Source organism: Grampus griseus (assembly GCF_964374135.1).
Source record: "Grampus griseus genome assembly, chromosome: 13".
NCBI classification, from domain to species: Eukaryota; Metazoa; Chordata; class Mammalia; order Artiodactyla; family Delphinidae; genus Grampus; species Grampus griseus.
The window spans coordinates 72,990,017-73,012,504 of NC_139007.1; the positions used below are offsets into that span (position 1 = coordinate 72,990,017).

Consider the following 22,488-nt stretch of genomic DNA (forward strand, 5'->3'; position numbering starts at 1 on the left):
TTTGTGTACAAGTTTTCGTATAGACATACGTTTTCACTTCTCTTGGGTATACACATATGAGTAGAATTGCTAGGTCCTATGGTAATTCTCTGTTTAACCATTTGAGGAACTGCCAGGCTGTTTTTCAAAGTGGCTGCACCATTTCACATTCCTACTTGCAGTGCATAAGTGTCTGATTTCTTCACATTTTTGCAACACTTGTTATTATCTGACAGTTTGATTATAGCCATCCTAGTGGGTATGAAATGGTATCTCACTGTGGTTTTAATTTGCATTTCTCTGATGACTAATGATGTCCAGCATCTTTTTATGTGCTTATTGGCTATTTGTATATCTTCTTTGGAGAAATGTCTGTTCAGATAGTTTGCACATTTTAAAATTGAGTTATTGTCCTTTTACATTGAAATATAAGAATTCTTTATATATTCTAGATAAAAGTCCTTTTTCAGTTGTATGATCTACAAATTATTTTTCTCTCGTTCTGTGAGTTACCTTTTTCTTTTTTTTTTTTTTTGCGGTACGCGGGCCTCTCACTGTTGTGGCCTCTCCCATTGTGGAACACAGGCTCCGGACTGCAGGCTCAGCGGCCATGGCTCACGGGCCCAGCCGCTCCGCGGCATGTGGAGTCTTCCCAGATCGGGGCACGAACCCGTGTCCCATGCATTGGCAGGTGGACTCTCAACCACTGCGCCACCAGGGAAGCCCTACCTTTTTCTTGATAATGTCCTTTGAAGCACAAAAGTGTTTAATTTTGATGAAATCCAGTTTATCCATTTTTTTCTCTTATTGCTCACGTTTTTGGTGTCATATCTAAGAATCCACCGCCAAATCCAAGGTCATGAAGACTCACCCCAGTATTTTCTTCTGTGATTTTTATTATTTTAGTTCTTTGTTTAGATCTTTGATCCATTTTGAGTTAAGTTTTGTATTTGATATGAGGTAAAGATTGAACTTTATTCTTTTCATGTGGCTATCCAGTTGTCCCAGCACCATTTGTTGAAAACGACTGTTCTTTCGCCATTGAATGGTATTGGGACCTTTGTTAGCCTGCTGATGTTTAAGTTCCTTCCTTGTAGCCAGTACAGTGAACTTCTAAGTCCCAGACCTGTGTTCACTATTTTAGTACTTAGTGTTGTAGTTTCTCTTTCTGGGAATAATTTTGTCTGTGCTTCATCTGCATTCCCTACTTCCTTCTACTTAGTCTTTTAAACTTCAGTCCCTACCTTTGCTTTCTATACCCACAGGCTTGCAGCAATAGCAGAAGCTTTGTTGGAATGTGTTGTTTATTTTTCTACTGGTAAGTAATATGAAGTCTGGATATTCTCTATGTCCAGTAATGGGAAGGCATGGGTCATGTGTGGTTTTGTTTATGCCCCTTCTTGATCTTAGGTTTAGGTGGTTTTTGAGTGGCTATGTGGAGAAATTCAGATTCTGGTGGGCACCATTACTCTCTAGAACCTGGAGGCTCCACAGTTGATGAATACATTAAATTCATTTGCATAAATATTTTAAACTTCTCATGATGCTTAAGTCTCATTTTAAAATAGCTGTGGCAACCTACTGAATGGGAGAAGATATTTGCAAATCATATATTTGATAAAGGGTTAATATCCCAAGTATATACAACTCAATAGCAAAAAAAATCAAACAATCCCCATTAAATAAATGGGAAGAGGATCTAAATAGACATTTTTCCAAAGAAGACATACAGAATGCCAACAGGTACATGAAAAGATGCTCAACATCATTAATCATCAGGGAAATGCAAATCATAAACCACAGTGAGGTACTGTCAGCTCATACCTGTTAAAATGGCTGTTCTCAAAAAGACAAGAAATAACAAGTGTTTACAAGATTATGAAGAAAAGGGAACCCTGGTGCACTACTGGTGGGAGTATAAATTGTTGCAGCCACTACAGAACTGTGTATGGAGGTTCCTCACAAAATTAAAAATACAGCTACCATATGATCCAGCAATTCCATTTCTGCGTATTTATCCAAAGAAAACAAAAACACTGATTTGAAAAGATATATGCACCCCCATGTTCATTGCAGTATCATTTACCATAGCTAAGATATGGAAACAACCTAAATGTCCATCCATGGATGAATAGATATGGATGCTGTGATGTTTATATACAATGGAGTATTATTCATCCATAAGAAAGAATGAAATCTTGTCATTTGTAACATGGATGGACCTTGAGGCTATTATGTGAAAGGAAATAAGTTAGAGAAAGACAAATACTGTATGATCTGACTTACATGTGGAATCTAAAAAAATAAACAAAAAACCAAGCTCATAGATACAGAGAACAGATTAGTGGCTGCTAGAGGCAGGTGGGGTGCAAAATGGGTGAAGGTGGTCAAAAGATACAAACTTCTAGTTGTAAAATAAATGTCATGGGGATGTACAGTATGGTGACTGTAGTTAATGATACTCTGTTGCATATGTGAAGGTTACTGAGAGAGTACATCTTAAAAATTCTCAGCACAAGAAAAAATATTCTGTAATTGTATGGTAATAGATGTTAACTTATTGTGGAGATCATTTTCTAACATATACAAATATTGAATCATTATGTTGTATATCTGAAACTAATATAATGTTGTGTGTCAATTATACCTCAATTAAAAAAAAAGAAATCTGAAAAAAAAAGTTGTTCATAGTGTAGCCAAATAAAGCAAAGCATGTTTTGATTAAAAAATTTATTTCTGGATTGTTAAAGTCAAGTTGATACATTTAATCTTACAGATTTTAGAGCTGTAAGGACAAGAACTATGCTATTTTGTTTATTATCACCCTAAGTATGTAGCACTGTGTCTGGTATGTATTAGACAGTAAACTTACTGAGTGAGTTAATAACGCCTTTATTGAATAATTACTGTGTGCATGGTTAATAAGGGTTATTGAAGTTTAACATTATATTTAATCTTAAAGAATTGATAGTTGGGGGAGCAAATATATACAGTCAGCCTTCTATACCCATGGATTCTATCTCCATGGATTCAACCCACTGTATTGAAAATATTTGAAGAAGAAAAAAGTTCCATAACATTTCAAAAACCAAATTTGAATTTGCCACATGTTTGGCAACTATTTACATAGCATTTACATTGTATTAGGTGTTACAAGTAGTCTAACCATGATTTAAAGTATATGGGAGGAGATGCGTAGGTTATATGCAAAAACTATGCAATTTTATATAAGATGCTTGAGCATCCACAAATTTTGGTATCTGCTGGGGTTCTGGAACCAACTCCCTATGGACACTGAGGGAAGAGCATATTGACCTTGCTTTCCTTCTGGAAAATTTGTTTCTCTTGGGCTCTGTAACAGTATATCTGCTTGATTTTCATCTACCTCTGTGTCTGCTCCTTGTCATAATCTTTGAAGGCTCTACTTCCTTTGCATTTCTCCTAAATGTACACTTTTGTGTATTCTTACCTGGCCACTTTAGTTCACTTCCATTGGTTTAGTTGCCATCTATACAACTAGTAATTTATATCTTTGTTGTAGGTTTTTCTCCTGCGCCCCAGATCCATTTATCCAACTGACCGCTATATATCTCTATTTGTATGGTCAGTAGCTCCTAACTGAATAAATAACTTGTCCTTTTTTTCCTTAGCTCTGATCCTTGTCTAGGATTTTGCAAATCAGTATATGACATCAACATTTCAACCATTACCCCCCTCCCACCTCCAAATCTAGTCAGTCAGGTATACATTACCTACTAAATATAACACAAATCCTTCTACTTTTCTTCATCCTTACTTTCATTATTAAAGACCAGGTTGTAATTACCTGAGCCATTGCAACAACTTTCAATTTTGCTCTCTTCCAATCTAGTCTCTACAGTGTAGCCAGAATAATTATTCTAAAATATGTCTGATTATGCCACTTCCAGCTTAAAATATTGCTTCGTTCATTTCAGAAAATGGAATCATCAAGACAGATAAAGTATTTGAAGTAATGCTGGCCACAGACCGCTCTCACTATGCAAAGTGTAACCCTTATATGGATTCTCCACAATCAATAGGTAAGTTTTGGATTTCTGAAAACGTCACAAATTTTACTCATTTACTCTGTAATCTATGTAAGTAAAAATAGGCTGGGACCCAGATGTGTATCTAGTACCTTGCTAATTTGAGTTTTATGCCTTAGTAAGTTTCATAATCCCAAACTTACCCAGTTTAATAAAATGATGTAATATATTAAGTGTCTTTTCTATTTTTTAAACAATACATATAAGAATTCTATAAAAATATTCTTAAAACATACTTTAAATGAAAACTTACAGTTTAAGCTATGTGCTGAGTTTTCTTTAGGGTCTTCAGTGTTGACTAAGGTTGGTTTTTGCATTAGCATCAATCTTAAAAATCAGTATTAAAGGGAATGTGTAACTAAGTTATTACTGACTTCTCTGCTTCACTTGCCCTGAATTTTTTGGTTTGTGCTTGTTTTTAGAAAGTTCCATATTTAACTCCTTCTCCTGAAGCAGGTTTTGTTGAACTGCTGAGCCTTGGCAGTGGGCGCCTTTGAGGCTTAGAAGTGCCTCAGGATTTTGTGGGCCAGCTGCCGTGCTGCCTTCTTTTGAAGCACTCTAACAGTCAGCGAGAAGATCCTGGGGAGCTTCTGAACCCCGAAGGCACCTGCTACCACCGCTCAGTGAAAATTGCTTCAGACGCAGAAGCAGGTAAATAAGTTTTGAGAAAGCAACACTGGAAGAAAAAAACTAAAAGCTAAAAATGGAGAAAAGATTGTTTTAATTAACATTAGTTGATAGTGTAAAGAGTAAATTGAAGTAGCTTATTAGTCTCTTAAGCTACTCTGATTGCCAGTTCTAGTTTTTTTTAAGGTGCCAAAAATATGAAGCAATTTAATTTTGCAAGGGTTTTGCATACTCTGTGATATATGGAAGCTTATTTTCTTTTTATAAATCTAAAGAAAAAACATCATAAATTTATCAACTCAACTTAATGAAATTCGTCCTTAACTAACTATATGGGAGAAGAAATTTTTGGAAATAGTGGGACTGTTGCACTGAGCATGCTAGCCTTTGGCATGATTATATTTTCTAATTTTAACGGTGCATGACAGTACTGTAAAGTACAAAATAAAAGTTTTATTTCTTGAGACCATAAAAGTGAAAATAATTATTATGAAAAACAACTTATGGATGTTAGAAAAGGAATTACATGGAGTATTTCGTGTGTTTTTACAGTTGAATGTATCAGTAGTTCTCTTCTTCTTTTGCAGGGTTCCAAGCAACAATCAGTGCTCCACACATGGTAAGTTAACTTTGGTCATTTGGGTACAAATGGATCACATTTTTCCTCTAAGAGTGCTTTCTTCAGTAAAAATGGTTTAAAGAACATCTTTAACTTTTAATTATATCAGTTTTGTCATCTATGAGTTATGTAAATTGGTAATGAATTAATAAGAATAATCTTATTCTTAATACAAGATGTGTAGAAGGAACTCTTTTTGGTAGAAACTCATTAAAGTTTTTGGTGGTTGTCATTAGCATCTAATCATGTAAAAATTGTATATAAAAAATTGTATATAAAAGGTTATTTACTTAGAGGTGTGTTAATTAAGGGAGAGAATATTTTAAAAATATAATAGACATTAAAGAAATCTCAAGTTGAATAATGTTTCATATTTTATTTGGATAATTCGTTAGGGACTGGTCACGTATAGCAGTTATGAAGCTGTATAACTCTGAGAAGGACCTGTTTTAAGTTACTTAGCACTTTTAATCTGTTGCGAATTTTCTTGGGTTTTAAATGTCAGTTATTTGAATCGGTACTCTGTTGGTTTTTGGTGAAAAGAACAATAGCTTTTCTGATTCTCTGCAAGTATTTGGGGTTGGAGAAACTCTTATTTAAACTTAAAGCCTTCTTTATACCAAAATAAATTCTACACGTATATTCATAGTGAACTAATAATTTTACTAGAAGAAAAAAATAGGCAATGTATTTATAAATATTTAATAAAAATGACTTTTTAAACATAACAGAAGACCTAGAAGCCATTAAAAATCCTGATATATTCAATATTTTGAAACATTAAAATCTTGGATTTCTGTAGATGGAACATATAAACAAAATCAAAAGAGGAAAAACTGAGAGAAATATTTGAAATACATATGACAGTATAGGGCAAATCTCCATATATTTACATATATGGAATACATATATACACATATGTATGTGTGTATCCTATATATTAAGAAGTAAAATACTACTAAGCCCAAAAGGAAGTGGGTAAAGTACAAGAACGTAGTTCATAGAAAAAGAAATACAAATGACATTGGCATTTAACCAAATGAAACGATGTCATCTTCACTTATATTTAATGAATCGCAAATTAGCACTACAATAAAGTACCATTTTTCTCCTATCATCAGAAATCAAAAGTTTATTACTTTGTATTAGAAAAGGGAAACTGACAAATTATTTTTTTGATTGGGAAAGTAAATTGATAGTGTTTTTGGAAGGCAGTTTGGCAATAGGTAAAACATGTGAGATGAATATACCTTAGACTCTCCAGTTTTATTTCAAGATATTTATCCCATAAAATATTTGCACAAGTACAAAATAACTGAGGATATTTATTAACACATTATTTATAATAACAAAAAAATAACAGTAATCACTAATAGTCCACTAATAGTGGATGGTTAATAAATTATAATAGATCCATACAGTGAAATACTGTGAAGTGAAATGAATAAAGTTATGTAAATACGAATATGGCAAGATCTTCAAGAAACATCACAAAAGTAGAGTGCAGAAGAGTATTTAGAGTTTTTCTTTTAGTTATGGAGTAGGAATGGTTTTTGTACGCATTACCTATTCAAAGAAATTAATGATTAACAAAAAAATTGTAGTCTTAAGATCCCTGAATACGCTTTGAAGTGCTACTTAAAAAGAAAAATTTATATAGAAGTATTCGTTTAATGATAAAAGTTATTTTAGAGAATTGGTACTCAACATGTTTGAGAAATTGCCTGGAGGGGTATTTTTCAGATAAATGGGAAATACTGCATGAAATTTTTCTTTTCTCTGAAGTGTGGTGCTGAGTGTCCAGTTCACTACCAAATGAGACGTGGCACTAACTCCACTGCAAATGGTGCATTTTTAAAGAAAAATAATAGCTTTATTAAGATATAATTTATCCCTTTTTAGTATACAGTTCTGTGGTTTTTAGTCTGTTCAGAGTTGTACAAACATTACTACTATCTCAATTCAGAACATTTTCATCACCTCAGAAAGGACCCCTATACCTGTTTAGCAGTCAGTTCCCATCCCTGATTCTTCAGGTCCTGGCAACTACTAACCTGCTTTTTGTTTCTATGTCATTCTGGACATTTCACATAAATGGAATAATACAATATGTGGCCTTTTATCACTGCTTTTTATATTCTGCACAATATTTTCCAGGTTTATCTATGTTGTAGCATGCTTCAGTATTTCATTTCTTTTTATTGCCAAATAATATTACATCGTATGGATATACCACATTTTGTTTACTCATTCATCAGTTGATGGACATCTGGATTCCTTCTACTTTCTAGCTACTATGAATAATGCTACTATGGACATTAGTTTACAGGTTTTTGTGTGCATATGTTTCCAGTTCTCTTGGGTATATACTTGGGAGTGGAATCTGCTGGGTCATATGGTAATTCTGTGTTTAACATTGTGAGGAACCGCCAAACTATCTTCCAAAGTGGCTGCACCATTGTACAACCCTGCCAGCAATGTATGAGGTTTCCAATTTCTCCACTTCCTTCTCAACACTTGTTATTGTATGTTTTATTTATTTTATCCATCCTGGTAGCTATGAAGTGATATCTCATTGTGGTTTTGATTTGCATTTCTCCAGTGATAATGATGTTGAGCATCTTTTCACGTGCTTATTGACCATTTCTGTATCTGCATTTAATGAACCTCAAAGTCACAGGTTTGGAAGTAACTACAACCCTGGAATATTTTCCAAAGTCTTACTTACAGAAAAACATGAAATGGCATCCTGGTAGCAGTGAACATATTTAGCATCCAGATATTGAACCCCAAATTCTGTTTCTTGCTAAAAGAGACTAGAGCTTCATGGAAAAGTGACTAAATTCCAGAAAGTGAAGAAGTACTCAGAGGTTAATGGGGTAATGTCAGGAGGACATAGGAGTAGGTTTAAAGAGACTCCCAGAAGCCAAATTGGAGACAATTTGAGAATAAAAAAATGGTAGATAGTGAAGACAATGGATTATAGCACAGTGAATTCAGAAACAAAAATCTCTGAGTCCATAGGGATTTAAAAATAAAATAGCAAGATGGGGAAAAAAATGAAAAACAGAAGAATACCAATTATGTGTGGAAAGAATAATAGAATTTTAAAAATCAGTTCTTTGTAATTATCAGTGTAATAATTGAATTAGGCAAAGATCATCAATTAATCTAAAACCATTAAGAGGAAAGTTGTTGGGGAACAGAAATAACCATGTAGTCTCAGATTATTATTCAACATATTACTTGTTAATTACAAAGAGAAAAATATGCCTTGAAAATAGAGTGATCTAGTGGTTACCACATTTACTGAGTGGTTGAGCTTGGCAAGTCCAGTAGTGAGATGGTCCAATGTTATGTGCATCCTGATGTGATGCAGTAGGAGGTGCCCTGCAAGCCCTGTGTGCTGTTCTTGCTCAAGTTCTTTGATCTAAATCTAACCGTGAGGAAATTGACACATCTAGAATGTTTGTGGTATTATGTAGGACAACTGGACAGGTCTTTTAAAAGGAGTCAGTGTTCTGATAGACAAAGGAAAGTGGTGGATGGAACAGAGTTGGGGGAGAATATTCTAGATTGGCACATGCAGTGCATGAACTTTGAATGGATTGGTGGGGGGAACAGCTGTAAAGGAGATTTGGGAGACAACTGAGGAAATTTGAGCGTGGTGTTTATGTTGGATGATACTAAATTAATGAGTTTCTTGAGTGTGGTAATGGTGATGTGGTTGCAAAGGAAGATGTCCTAGTTTGGTTTTTTTGGCAGATACATGCTGAAGTATTTAGGAGTGTAGTATTATGTCCACAGCATATTTTCAGGTGGTTTGGTAAAATAGTATGGCACAATATAAATAGTTGGTGACTATATGAGGAGAAAAGGATGTTCATTGTATTTTCTGTGGGTTTGAAATTTTTCATAATTATAAAAATGAACTTTAAAAAAATTAATTTTTAGATTTAGAAATGGCCTGGATTATCCAGAAGAATATTAGCTATAGTGATAAAAGCATGTAAAAAGCTAATAATTGTGATTGAAGGCCTTGACATTTTAAATCTGAATGGGACTTTAATAATAACTTAGCATACCCCTCTTTAAAAAAACAAATCTTATGCAAATGTAGTACTGAAAAAAAATTCCTGAGTTTCTTTTGGAATTAAGTTGGGACAGTACTGCCTATAGATTAGGGATTGGCACCTTAAAGAAGTCCCTTCTAGTCCTTTCAGTTTTGGACTCAGGAAAGCCCAGGTGTTAAAGGAGTTATTTTGTTTCTTTGATTACTTCATACAAATATGATACTTTTTATTTTATTAATGGAAATTATTAAACTTTCAGGGGATACTGATCATTTTGAAAAATCCGATAAAAGCTTCTTCCTGAAAAAAGTTCACGAACTCTTTCTTAGAGACTCCATTCTTCGGGCTAAGCCTCTTGTCTAAGAACAATAGCTTTGACTAAATAAAATGTCCCCAGTAGTTTCCTCAGTAAAAGTTAATCCAATGTGTCTCATAGAAACCTCATTAACTAACACTTTCTTGTTCCACTGGTTGATGTTCATAATGATGATTCAGAGATAGTATTCCATTGTATCATTTTGAAGCATCAAAGAAAGATAAGGTTAGTCAGATATTTTTTAAATTTTTGAAACAATCTCAAACTTATGGGAAAGTTGCGAGTACACTGTCAAGAACCTTTCTTTACTCCTTTTGAGAGTAAGTTGCTGAAATGATGCCCCATCACTCTTGAATACTTCAGGGTGTAGTTTATTTCCTACAAAGGACATTCTGCTATGCAACCACAACATAACCATCAAAACCAGGACATGAACATTGACACATTACTACCATCTAATCTTCAAACTCGTTTTCAGTTTTTCCAGTTGTCCCTATGATGTCCTTGATAGCAGAAGGATCCAGTGCTGAATCACTGCTCTTTTAGTCTCCTTCGATCTGAACCAGATCCTCAGCCTTTCTTTGACTTTCATGGCCTTGACTCTTTTGAAGAAGTCAGGCCAGTTATTTTGTTGATGTCCTTCAGTTTGGGCTGTCTAGCGTTTCCTCATGATTCCATTCAGGTTATGCCTCTTTGGTGGGAAGATCACAGAAGTGATGCTGGGTTTTCATTACATGGTATCACAATACAATTTTGATTTGTCCCATTACTGATGTTGTTTACTTGATTAAGGTGGTGTCTGCCAGCCTTCTCCGCTGTAGAGTTACTGTTTTTGGCTCTTGTAATTAATAATTATTTTGTGAGGGGGTACTTTGAGATTATGTGTCTTTTCCCTATTTATTTATTTATTTATATCAGTATGCATGGTTTCCTGTCTTTTCCCTTTCCATATTTAACTTCTAACAGTGAAAAACATGGTTCCTTTTTCCCTGATATATTTATTTATTTGATCAATCCGACTGTATATAGCCCATTTCCCGCTGCTGTCACTTTCTCCCCCCACCCTTCTTATACCACCCCGTCCTCCATCATTTATGTCTGACACCTGGCACTGGTCCACTGTGTTGTGCAGAAATCCTCCTTGTCTAGCTTGGATTCTGACTCCTGTTTGGATCTGCTTCCCTATGTGAACACAGATGCCCTCCTCATCCTGCTTGGGCTCTGACACTTCTAACTGGACACTGCAGCTACTCTCTCTGCCACCTGGGTATGGGCAACTACCTTACTCAGCCCAACTTCATGGCTTTAGGAACGACTTGTTCAGAAAGGGAATGGATGGGACAGGATACCAGGAGAAAAGGGAAAGGAGGGTAGTAACCAGATTTTTTTGATTAACCAAGTCATTTTGTTCTCTAACCAAGCAAAAGAGGGAAGCCACTGATTATTTGACAGTTATATACAAGATTCCTAAGAGAGAGTTTTTCCAAAAATACACTAAATGGAAGTAAAAGATCAATTAACTGTTAATTTTACCTTTACAAATGACTTCGAAGTACCTTAAAGAATAGCAGCATCAGGTCACTGAGCTGTAATGGTTGAATTTTCATTAATGTGAACATTATACCTTTTATTCGTAAATCCTTTAGAATTTATAAAGTACTTACATACTTCATCACTTTTGCTCACAGTGGTACTGCTATGGAGAAGGCAGAATAGGAACAACTTTTTTCTCTCCATTTTAATGATGTGGAAACTGAGGAACAATGAGCTAAAAATAAGTTCCAGAGTCAAGGGGTAATAAATGCAGAACCAGTAGAATCCAGTACTTTGAACACTTAATCCAGGATTCTTTTTCATAGTACTAGTGGTTTCCATTCATCAGGCAAGAAGCTCTTTGCAAAAGAATCTATATGAAAAATTGAAAATTTTAGTTATTTCTCTGTTACCCTTTTACCAAACACACCAACCACCGGTCTACATTTGTGTGTTACTCCTAAAGGGTTCTGTGGAACCTTTATGACTTTCTGGAACATGGTTTGAAAATCCTTGGATTATATGAGGCTACATCTATTAATGGCCGTCTCCCCTTTTTATGTTAATTGTGAGAAAAGATAGCCTTAACATCTTTTCTTTTTAACTTTTTAATATGGAAAATTTTCAGCACCACATGTGCAAATAGAATAATATAATGAACCCTCAAGTAGCCATCACCCAACTTCAGTAATTACCAAAAATTTGCTAATCTTGTCTTATATAATTGTTTCTCTTTTGCTGAAATATTTTAAAGCAATCCCAAACCTAATATTATTTTACCCCCAAATAGTATATATCTGAAAGACTTAAAAGCACAACTACAATACCATATCATGACTAACAATGTTCCTTAGTATTATCTTATATTTAGTCCATGTTCAAACTTGGCCAGGTGTTTCAAAAAATTCTTTTACAGTTGATTTGTTTAAATCAGGATCCAAACAAGAGCCTTACATTGTACCTTTTTAGTCTTTTTTAGTCTTTTTAGTCTCTTTTAATTTTAACAGTCCCCCTTTTTAAAATGCCATTTATTAATTGACAAAATTTGTTCATTTATCCTATAGAATTTCCCATATTCTGAACTTGGTTAAATGTTTCCTAGCGGTGTTTAACTTGTTCCTTTTTTTTTCTTTTCAAGAAAACTCCTTAATGGTTCTTCTGTTCATCACATCAGGAGGTACATAAATGTCTGATTCTCCACTTTTAGTGATTGGAATAAACAGTATTTTCAAAAAATTTTTATTAAATTATAATATACACACAATAAAGTGCACACATCTTAAGTGTACAGCTTGATGAACGTTTACGTGTGTACATATATGTAACCACTACCCAGATCAAGATACAGAATATTTCCTGCACCCCAAAAGGCTCCCTCTGTCAGAAAGGCCTCTTTTCCTAGTCAACCTCTATCCTCAAGGTAACCAGTATTCTAGCTTTTATCACCTAAGTTAGTTTTCCACAATAGGGAGTTTCCATTCTATCCTCCATTTTGAATGTTACCTGTTTCTGATGATTAAAAAAAATTTTTTTTTAAATTTTGGCATAATTTCAGACTTACAGAAATGTTCTAAGAATAGTACAAATGATTCCCATATACTTTTTACCCATACTCACCAAATGTTATCATTTTACTTCATTTGTTTTATCATTTGTTCTTTCTCTCTCCCCCCCTTTCCCTATATATATATATATATATATATATATATATATATATATATATATATAGTTCCTTTTTTATGAACTCTTTAGGAGTAATTTGTAGGCAGAATACTTTTTACCTTTAAAAATAGGACATTCACTTAAATAACCATAGTGCAGTTGTCCAAATCAGGAAATTAACATTGATTAAACACTTAGCCAATTTACAGACCTTATTTAGATTTCATCAGTTGTTCTAGTAATGTCCTTTATAGGAAAAGAAAGTTGCAGGTCAGGAGTTTCATTCAATTGCCTTGTCTTTTTAATCTGGAACAATCCCTCAGTCTTTTCTTTTATGGTCTTGAAAATGTTTATGAACGTTATAGGCCAGTTATTTTATAGAATGCCTCTCAATTTAGGTTTGTCTGATGTTTCTTCTTGATTAGATATGAGTTATGCATATTTGCCTGGAAAATCCCAGAAGTGATGTATTTTAGCAGATGTCATGTGATGTCAGAGTGTCCCATTATTGGTGATGTTAACTCTAATCATCTGACTGAGGTCGTGTCAATCAGGTTTCTCCACCAAGAAACTTCTGAACTCCATTGTAAAGTTACTACTTTAACGTTTTGTAATTAATAAGCGTCTGGGGCAAACACTTTGAGAGTATGTAAATATCTTGTTACTCATCAAATGATAATACACTAGTTTTAGCATCCATTTGTGATTTTTGCCTCAATCAGTTATTACTGAAATGGTTGCCAAATGGCAGTTTTCTAAGTTCATCTTTTCATCTATATTTAAAAACAGTTGAGAACATTTTCTCCTTGTTCTCCATTTATGTATGTATAGAAGGATGTATTTACTTACTGTCACTATGGATTCATGGATATGTATTTTTGTCAACCAAGATCTGAGAGTGAATGTGCTTATTGCTACTGGATCTGATGATTTTTAATAATGAATATACCAGGCATTTAAGGGCAGCTGTTGAGATAACATTTATTAATTCTAACCTCATATTTCGGAAGAGCACTAAAATGTAAGTTTATAAAGAGGATGGAGTAGAGAAGCCTTTATTTCTTGGTTTGGTCCAAAGCATAACCAACATGATTTTATTTGATTTGTCATTTATATATACTGTAAACATAAAAATATATATCGTTTGGCCCCCTTAATTCCACTTGTAGGAATTTGTCCTGTAGATATACTTTATAAGATTATTAAAAAGGTTACTACATTATCTTACAGGTACACATTTTAAGATTATTTTATCTCGTTATAGAAGATTGAAGCTAACTTAAATATCTCTCATCAGGTATATTTATTACTAAAATACATTCATACAAAAATATACTCTTCAGCCTTAAGAAAGAGTGAACACACTGTTTAAATAGTGATAAGGAACCTCCTTCAAGATATAATAAATTTATAAATGCATATGTATTTGCTTATATATGCATAAAGTGAATATGTTTGGAAGAAATCACTAGAAACTGGTAACACTGGTTGCTTTTAGGGAGTGAGACTGTTTGGGGACAGGGGTGAGATGCAGACTTTTCACTGTAAATCTTTTTGTAGCTTTTGACTTTGAATTAATTAAATTTAAAAAATTTGCACACTGGAGATCTAAAATTACTGAACACTTTATCTAAAACACAAGAATTTTAATCAAACAAGAATTTTCTTATACGTAATTCCTGTGTAGATATAAGTATATAATATGTTATGTTTTCATTGTTTTGGTAGATGACAATAGTAGAAAACTTGGTGACAAGTTAGCAACTTTATTTGTATGCCATGGTGTATATACTTTATAGAGTCTTGAAAAAAAATGAATACTTGCTTTGTTTTCTTTTGGCAGCATGCATATGCACTAGAACTTCTATTTGATCAATTGCATGAAGGAGCTAAAGCTCTTGATGTAGGATCTGGAAGTGGAATCCTTACTGCATGTTTTGCACGTATGGTAAGAGCTTTATTTACCATTCTGGCCCCAACAGAAGCATATTATATGATTTGGCTGTGTATTTTTTTCTCTAGCAGTTTTTGAAGGTTTTCTATATATGCATAAAGTGAATATGTTTGGAAGAAATGTTCCTTTTTAAATTCTATTAAGATAGCAGTTAGAATATGTATCACCTAGGATTTCTTTTTGTTGTTGTTGAAGTGACAGAACATTCAGTCAAAGTGGCAGAACTTGAAGGGAATTTAATGGAAGAGTCTAGAGGTATATCTGACTTCTTGTATGGCTGGATTCAGAAGAAGATCAAATGTTGTTATGGACAATGGGTTTCTCTCTGGTTCTTGGTTTGACTTTGCTTTCCTCCACATGTTGGCTTCGTTTTCCGATATGCTCTTCTCTGTGATCACAAAGCAACCAGTAGCTCCCAAACTTCAATCTTCCAAGTACTCTCCTGGCAGAACAGAATACAGCCTGATTTCCAAACACTCCTACAGGTTTATTGGAATTGAAGGAGAGCTTTTTTTACATTAAGAAAAATGCTCTTATAAAAATGCGTTGTGGGCTTCCCTGGTGGCGCAGTGGTTGAGAGTCCGCCTGCCGATGCAGGGGACACGGGTTCGTGCCCCAGTCCGGGAAGATTCCACATGCCGAGGAGCGGCTGGGCCCGTGAGCCATGGCCGCTGAGCCTGCGCGTCCGGAGCCTGTGCTCCGCAATGGGAGAGGCCACAACAGTGAGAGGCCCGCGTGCCGCAAAAAAAAAAAAAAAAAAAAAAAGCGTTGTTTGTTATACTTCAGATTTTTATCATCAGAGGCTTATCTGGTAAATGACTATCCACAGTATAAGTCTGGAGGCCCACTCAGGCACCTTGAAGTAAAGGTTTATCTGTGTTCAGATAATCAAATCAGGTTGATTATGAAAAATCTTGTACCTGTAGGCCAGCTTGGAAGGGTATGGTTTAGTTAAGTTAGGATTTATGGATCCTTTAGGACTAGAATCCGTTTAATTTGCTGTGCATATATAATTGGCAGACTACTGGAATGTAAGCTCCAGAGAGGTGGGAATTTTGTCTGATTTTTTTTCATTGATGTATCCTAGGCATCCAGAGCAGTGCCAGGCACACAATAAGGATTCAGATACTTGTTTTCAGTTGTTTGACTTGTTTTGTACAAGTTAAACCCTCACTAATGGGATGTAACTAAATACTAGAAATGGTATTTAATTAATGACTTCTTCTCTATACTTGACATGTTTATGGTTTCAGAGGCATAATCATTTTTTAAAATATCATTAGATTTCTGAGTTATCTTTTTGGAACTGATACTAATCAGTGTTTTTCACACATTTACCATGTGTTAGTCTGTGTTCTCAGTGCTTTTCCTGTATTCTCTTATTTACTCCTCACATGATTTATGAGGTGTGTACCCCCTTCCTCCTCATTTTTCAGTTGAGGAACCTGATTGATGGAATAACTTTTCAAGGTTATAGAGTTGTAAGTAAGTGGTGAAACCTAGATGTGAACACAGGCGGTCTGACTTCAGAGTCTTTATTGTGTTAAATTTATTTTACAATTAATATTTATACTTGGGGCCTTATGTATTTTTATATTTCCCACATGTGGCAGTAGAATCAGGTATAGAAATCCCTATACAAAAATTTTTTTATGTAACATTTTAATATTTTAAGTCACACTTTTAAATAGAATTTAAATAAAAAATGGTTGCACTAATAAGTACAATTTAATATTGGCAGATGAGTCCCACTTCAAGATCCTGGATTTAAAAAACTAGAAATTGAAGAAAGCTATCATTTTTCTTAGTATTACAAGTTTTTGTAATTTATTCTAGCTTCTTAATTACTGAAGTATCATTATTCATTTAAGGGTTATAGTTGAGAAAGTTGTATTTGCCAAATAATTTATAATAAACTGAGTGTTTAACAATGTAATTGGAGGCTTAAGCTGTTTATTTGTCCTGATTTCTCATTGCAGAATATGACTTTGGATAAAGAAATACTTTAATGACGCTTTAGAAAAATAAACCAGTGAACTATTGAATTATTCTTTCACTTCCAGGTTGGGCCTAGTGGAAAAGTCATAGGAATTGACCACATTAAAGAGCTAGTAGACGACTCAGTAAATAATGTCAGAAAGGATGATCCAATGCTTTTGTCTTCAGGGAGAGTGCAACTGGTTGGTAAGTATCAGAAAACTTTAAAAATTTCCTCTCTGGAGAATTTTTATTTTCAGAAAAATCCCATGCAAGCTAAATAATACTCAGAGCTAGTTATTGCATTTTTTTAAATTCACTTTTTTTTTTTTTTTTTTTTTTTTTTGCGGTACGCGGGCCTCTCACCGTTGTGGCCTCTCCCATTGCGGAGCACAGGCTCCGGACACGCAGGCCCAGCGGCCACGGCCCATAGGCCCAGCCGCTCCGCGGCACGTGGGATCCTCGCGGACCGGGGCACAAACCCGTGTCCCCTGCATCGGCAGGCGGACTCTCAACCACTGCGCCACCAGGGAAGCCCCTTTACATTCACTTTTAAGTACTAAGCAAGAAAAAGCAATTACTCTAAAATGTTACACTGGTTCTACCTTGACCATGGGTGATATGACTTAACTATTTCAGAAAATGCCATGTTGAGTTCTTTCTTCATTGCTTTTTAAGAAGTAGTATCAAAGTAACAGTTGTCGAATATAAAAAATTTAAACAGTGCAGAGATGTGTAAGATAAAAAAGAAAGCCCCTCTTTTTCCTCCTGAAGTTTTTTAGACATATAAATGTACATATGAATAAACTGCACACACACATGGTTTTTAAATTGACTCATCCTCTACATATTGTCCTTTAGGTTGCTTTTTTCCATTCAGCAGTATGCATGGACACATTTCCATGTGAGTACATTTTATATTGTGAAAAATAACAGACATCAAAATATGCATAAAACATAAATGTGAAGCTTAACAAACACCTGTTTAATCACCACACTGATCCAGAAATGGAACATTGTTGGGGCTTCCCTGGTGGCGCAGTGGTTGGGAGTCCGCCTGCCGATGCGGGGGATGTGGGTTCGTGCCCCGGTCCGGGAAGATCCCACATGCCGCGGAGCGGCTGGGCCCGTGAGCCGTGGCCGCTGGGCCTGCGCATACGGAGCCTGTGCTCCGCAGCGGGAGGGGCTGCAGCGGTGGGAGGCCCGCGTACCGCAAACAAAACAAAACAAAACAAAGAAATGGAACATTATTAGTACCTGGAAAGTTCTCTGCTTGCTTTTTCCTCATCATGACTACCTCCCTTTTCCCTAGTGGTATTATTACCTTTATGCATTTACTACCTAATTGCATTTCCATAAATGATGTTTAATTTAATCTTGAACTTCAGCTAAATGGAACCATACAGTATATATTCTATGATGAATGACTTCTTTTATTCATTATTGTGTCTGTAAGATTCATCCTTCTTTTTGCATATAGTTTATTTTTATTGCTGTATAGCATTCTATTGTAGGAACATTACCAGAATTTGTTTATTAATGCTACTGTAGATGGATATTTTGGGCTGTTTCTGATTTGGAGATATATTCACAATGTACGTAAGTCCAGGTGCTTATATACACTCATCATACATGCACTCATTTCTTTAGGCGTGTTGTTACAGTTCATAGGGTGACCAAAGATACTGCAAAAACTGTTTTTTGAAGTGACTGAAACAACTTACATTCCCAACAGTAATGTATCAGGGTTCCTATTGCTTCACATCTCTACCAGTACTTGGTATTATTAGATTTTTCTTTTTGCCCACTTAATGTATGGCAGTATCTCTGTGATTTTAATTTTGTATTTTCCTATTAATCAGTGAGGTTGAACACTATTTCATATGTTTGGCCATTTGGATTTCCTCTTTTGTGAAATGCCTATTCAGATATTGAGTTACTTATATTTTTCTTTGATTTGTAGGACTTCTACAGACTAGCCCTGTGTCTAGTTGTACATATTATCAATCTCTTCTCCCACTCTGTGAATTGCCTTTTCACTCTCATACTGTACTTTTTTGATAAATAGAAATTCTTAATTTTAATGTAGTCAGACTTACCAATTTTTTTCTAGTGCTTTTTGTATCCTGTTTAAGGCACTCTGAAATCATGAAGATATGTCCTTATATTAGTTCTCAGAAGCACTATCATTTTAACTTTTCACATTTAGACCTTTGATCTTTGTGACGTTCATTTTTGTGTATGTGTGAGGTAGGGGTCCAAGTATCTAATTTTTCTTTGAATATCCAGTTGTCACAGCATCTTTTATCTAAAAATCTATCCTTTCCCTGCTTTAAATCTCCTATAATTCTTCACACTGGGTAGTTCTATCTGAACAGATTTTTAAAGCTTTTTTTTTTTCTTTCAGTGGGGGATGGAAGAATGGGATATGCCGAAGAAGCCCCTTATGATGCTATTCATGTAGGAGCTGCAGCCCCAGTTGTGCCCCAGGCAGTGAGTTGGTTTTCTTCTGTGTTTGTTGCTTTATTCAAATAAAGCTCTTAAAAATTTATAGGAAATGACTTCTATTGATGTTCAAAATATCATCTATGTTACGTTGTGCTTTTTCTTTTTGGTTGATAATTATGCTCAACTTTTTAAAAATAGAAACGCTGTGCATTTTAGTTGCAGTTAGTAGGCAGTTTTTTCATATGCAGACAGTTGTATAAATAACATGAAAATTGCTAAGCCCTAGCTCATGGCTGTCTTATTTAAAGCACTGTTTGATTCGGCTAAGAACTAGTACACCAATAGAACTGGGACAGTCCCTCTGGAGTTGATGATCTGATAATCACTTGGGGTATTGTTAACTACCAGAATGTGCAAGACTGTGTTAGGTGCATGGGTAAGACCAGGAAGTATTTGTCATACATTTATCCTCACAAACCTTATGTTCTAGAAGAGCTGTGTCATACATGTATCAGCATATGATAGATACTGAAGGGAAAACAAAATATGTACTGTAGGAGTTCAAGGGAGGGAGAGTATGATGCATAGAATAGTCAAGGAGACTTCTTATAGGAATAGAATTTGAACTGAATCTTAAAGAATAGTAGGATTTGCATAGTTGCAGTGAGAGGGAAGGATATTCCAGTAGTATATGTTACATAGTCAAGGAAATATTTAAGTACAAAATTGAGTTTTCGTTTTAGTAAGCCTCTGATAAACTTACGTCAGCCCGAATACTCCTTGGCTTAGGTTTCTATTACCTGTGATTTTTTCATGGTTCTTGATTAGATGGCAAGGGGCTAAAAGTGACACTGTCTCTTCTGCCCAGTCTCATCTACTCCCCAACCTGCAAGTGGTTTTTTTTGTGTGTTTAGACAGTTATGAGAAGCTGAAAGTTAGGGGATTTGTTCTGGTCACTGACTTTTTATTCACTGGCTGAATGACCTTAGGAAAATCAGCTATTTTCTCTGGCCCTGTTATCTGTTTGAAAAAAAGACCAAACCAGTGGTTTTAACATATTTTAATTGAAGTATTAGCATGATGTAGAAAGGTGTACAAGTCATAAATGAATAACGGGGCTGCTACTTGGAAGTCTTTATGAGGAACAGTTAGCCCTAAGCCCTAAGAAAATTTCTGAGAACTGAAAGACATAATTCTATAGTTTGAAAAGATCTTTTGAGTGCCTAGTACCATGAATTTAAAAAAAAAAAAAAGAGCCACAATATCACCATGAAATTTCAGAATGTTACAGATAAAGAGAATATTCCAGAAGTTTCCAGAAAAGCAAAATAGATAATCCGTTGAAGGGTCAGTAATCAGAAAGGCATCAGACTATAGAAAACCAACATCAGAATGAACAAGTCAGAGGCAAACCATCACAATTCTGAATTGAAAATGATTTCCAATCTTGAATTCTATACCCACACACGTCACTAAATACATAGAATAAAGATAATTTTAGATTTGCCGATCTCAATCTCTGTCTTTAAAAATATTCCACATACTGTTTCACAGAATACTTCTGGAGGAATTGCTTTAATTATATCATCAAAAAATGAGGGAGTAGAGAGAGAGTAGGAAAAACTGAAAAGAAGCAGCCATGGTATCTAGGAAGGTAGGAAATTTTGTTCAAGAGAGAGGTGGTAAGAGTTCCCAGGATTCCAGGATTATTGCAAAGGAAGTCCCAGTATGAACGCTATGCAGCAGGCCTGGAGAATAACCAGTCCAGATTTAGAGCAGAGGAGGAAGGTACTAGAAGCGAGCCTACCAAAAAAGAAAAAAGAGCAGTTAAAAAAAATTTTTTAAAAAGGAAGGCACTAATTAGATAGATTTGACTGCGTGAAAATTTCATTAAGAAGCTGGGAGGGTACCAAGATTTAGAAACAGTTACAAAGAAAATTAAGGGAATGAAAAAAGAAAAACCTTCAGTTTTTTTGTGTTACGTGGGCCTCTCACTGTTGTGGCCTCTTCCGTTGCGGAGCACAGGCTCAGCGGCCATGGCTCACGGGCCCAGCCACTCCGCGGCATGTGGGATCCTCCCGGACCGGGGCACGAACCCGCGTCCCCTGCATCGGCAGGTGGACTCTCAACCACTGCGCCACCAGGGAAGCCCAAAACCTTCAGTTTTTAACTGTAGGGAAAACAGCTATTATATAAGAAAGGAAACAATCATTGGGTACCTCTTGGCTCAGCTGCAAATTACATTTACACAGTCATAACTGAAAATGGTTTTAATAAAAAATTATGATATTGGTTGGATTGGGGGAAAGGAGAAGAATACAGTTGGCCCTCTGTATCTGAGGGTTCCACATTCAAGGATTCAACCAATCATGGATCGAAAATACTCAGGAAAAAAAATTCCACAAAGTTCCAAAAAGCAAAACTTGAATTTGTCACACCTGGTAACTATGTACATGGTATTCACATTGTATTAGGTATAATAAGTAATCTAGAGATGATTTAAAGTATATGGGATATATAGGTTATATGCAAATATACCATTTTATATAAGGAACTTGAGTATCTGCGGATTTGGGTATCAGAGGTAAGGTCCTGGAACCAATCCCCCTTGGATACCGAGGGACAGCTGTTTATATATGAGAGCTTAGTCCTCATCTAGCACATAATTTGAAATAAAAGAGGAAATATTATACAGCATGGTAACTATAGTCACTAGTACTATACCATATAATTGAAAGTTGCTAAGAGAGTAAACCTTAAAAGTTCTCATCACAAGAAAAAAGAACTGTAACTATGTGTGGTAATGGATGTTAATTAAACTTACTGTGGTGATCATTTCACATTATATACATATATCAAATCTTTATATTGTACACCTAAAACTAATACACTATTTATATGCCAATTATATTTCAGTTAAAAAAAAAAAGACATGCTTTAGAAGTAAGCACTACAAAAGAAGACAGCTGAAAGGATTTAAAATGAGTGGATTTAGGGAGCAAGACTGGAGTAGTGGGAAGAAGCCTGCTATTTTTTCATTAAAAACCTTGACATTTAGAAAATTAAAAGGGAAAAAATAAGGTAGACTCGCTGACAACAAAAATTTTATTTAAGGACACCCTTCCTTGGGATAATACTACCCAAAGTAAGGTTTCTTCCTTACTGTTTTTGATCAGTGGTCATCTGTCAGGCTACATTCAAATTGTGACATACGACTTAAAAATTTTCTGACC

The 22,488-nt window shown here is 35.1% G+C and overlaps 2 protein-coding genes across 6 annotated transcripts in view; one reads left to right on the plus strand and one right to left on the minus strand.

Moving 5' to 3' along the window:
- Positions 1 to 22,488, plus strand: part of PCMT1 (protein-L-isoaspartate (D-aspartate) O-methyltransferase) — a gene marked incomplete at its 5' end in the record, with an annotated part of 46,834 nt that overhangs the window by 14,826 nt on the left and 9,520 nt on the right. For 3 of the 4 annotated variants that reach the window (XM_082669436.1, XM_082669435.1, XM_082669437.1), the window contains 5 exons: positions 3,936 to 4,040; positions 5,261 to 5,292; positions 14,720 to 14,824; positions 16,894 to 17,014; positions 19,215 to 19,300. In XM_082669436.1, the coding sequence (XP_082525562.1) occupies positions 3,936 to 4,040; positions 5,261 to 5,292; positions 14,720 to 14,824; positions 16,894 to 17,014; positions 19,215 to 19,300 (449 nt within the window). Of the gene's footprint in view, positions 1 to 1,244; positions 1,298 to 3,935; positions 4,041 to 5,260; positions 5,293 to 14,719; positions 14,825 to 16,893; positions 17,015 to 19,214; positions 19,301 to 22,488 lie in introns of all 4 variants that reach the window. The other variant, XM_082669438.1, reaches the window with a different exon arrangement.
- LRP11 (LDL receptor related protein 11) overlaps positions 20,310 to 22,488 on the minus strand; it is a 60,470-nt gene continuing 58,291 nt past the window's right edge. For both annotated transcript variants that reach the window (XM_082669429.1, XM_082669431.1), the window contains one exon: positions 20,310 to 21,058. In XM_082669429.1, the coding sequence (XP_082525555.1) occupies positions 20,991 to 21,058 (68 nt within the window). In that variant the 3' untranslated portion in view covers positions 20,310 to 20,990. The remainder of the gene's footprint in view (positions 21,059 to 22,488) is intronic.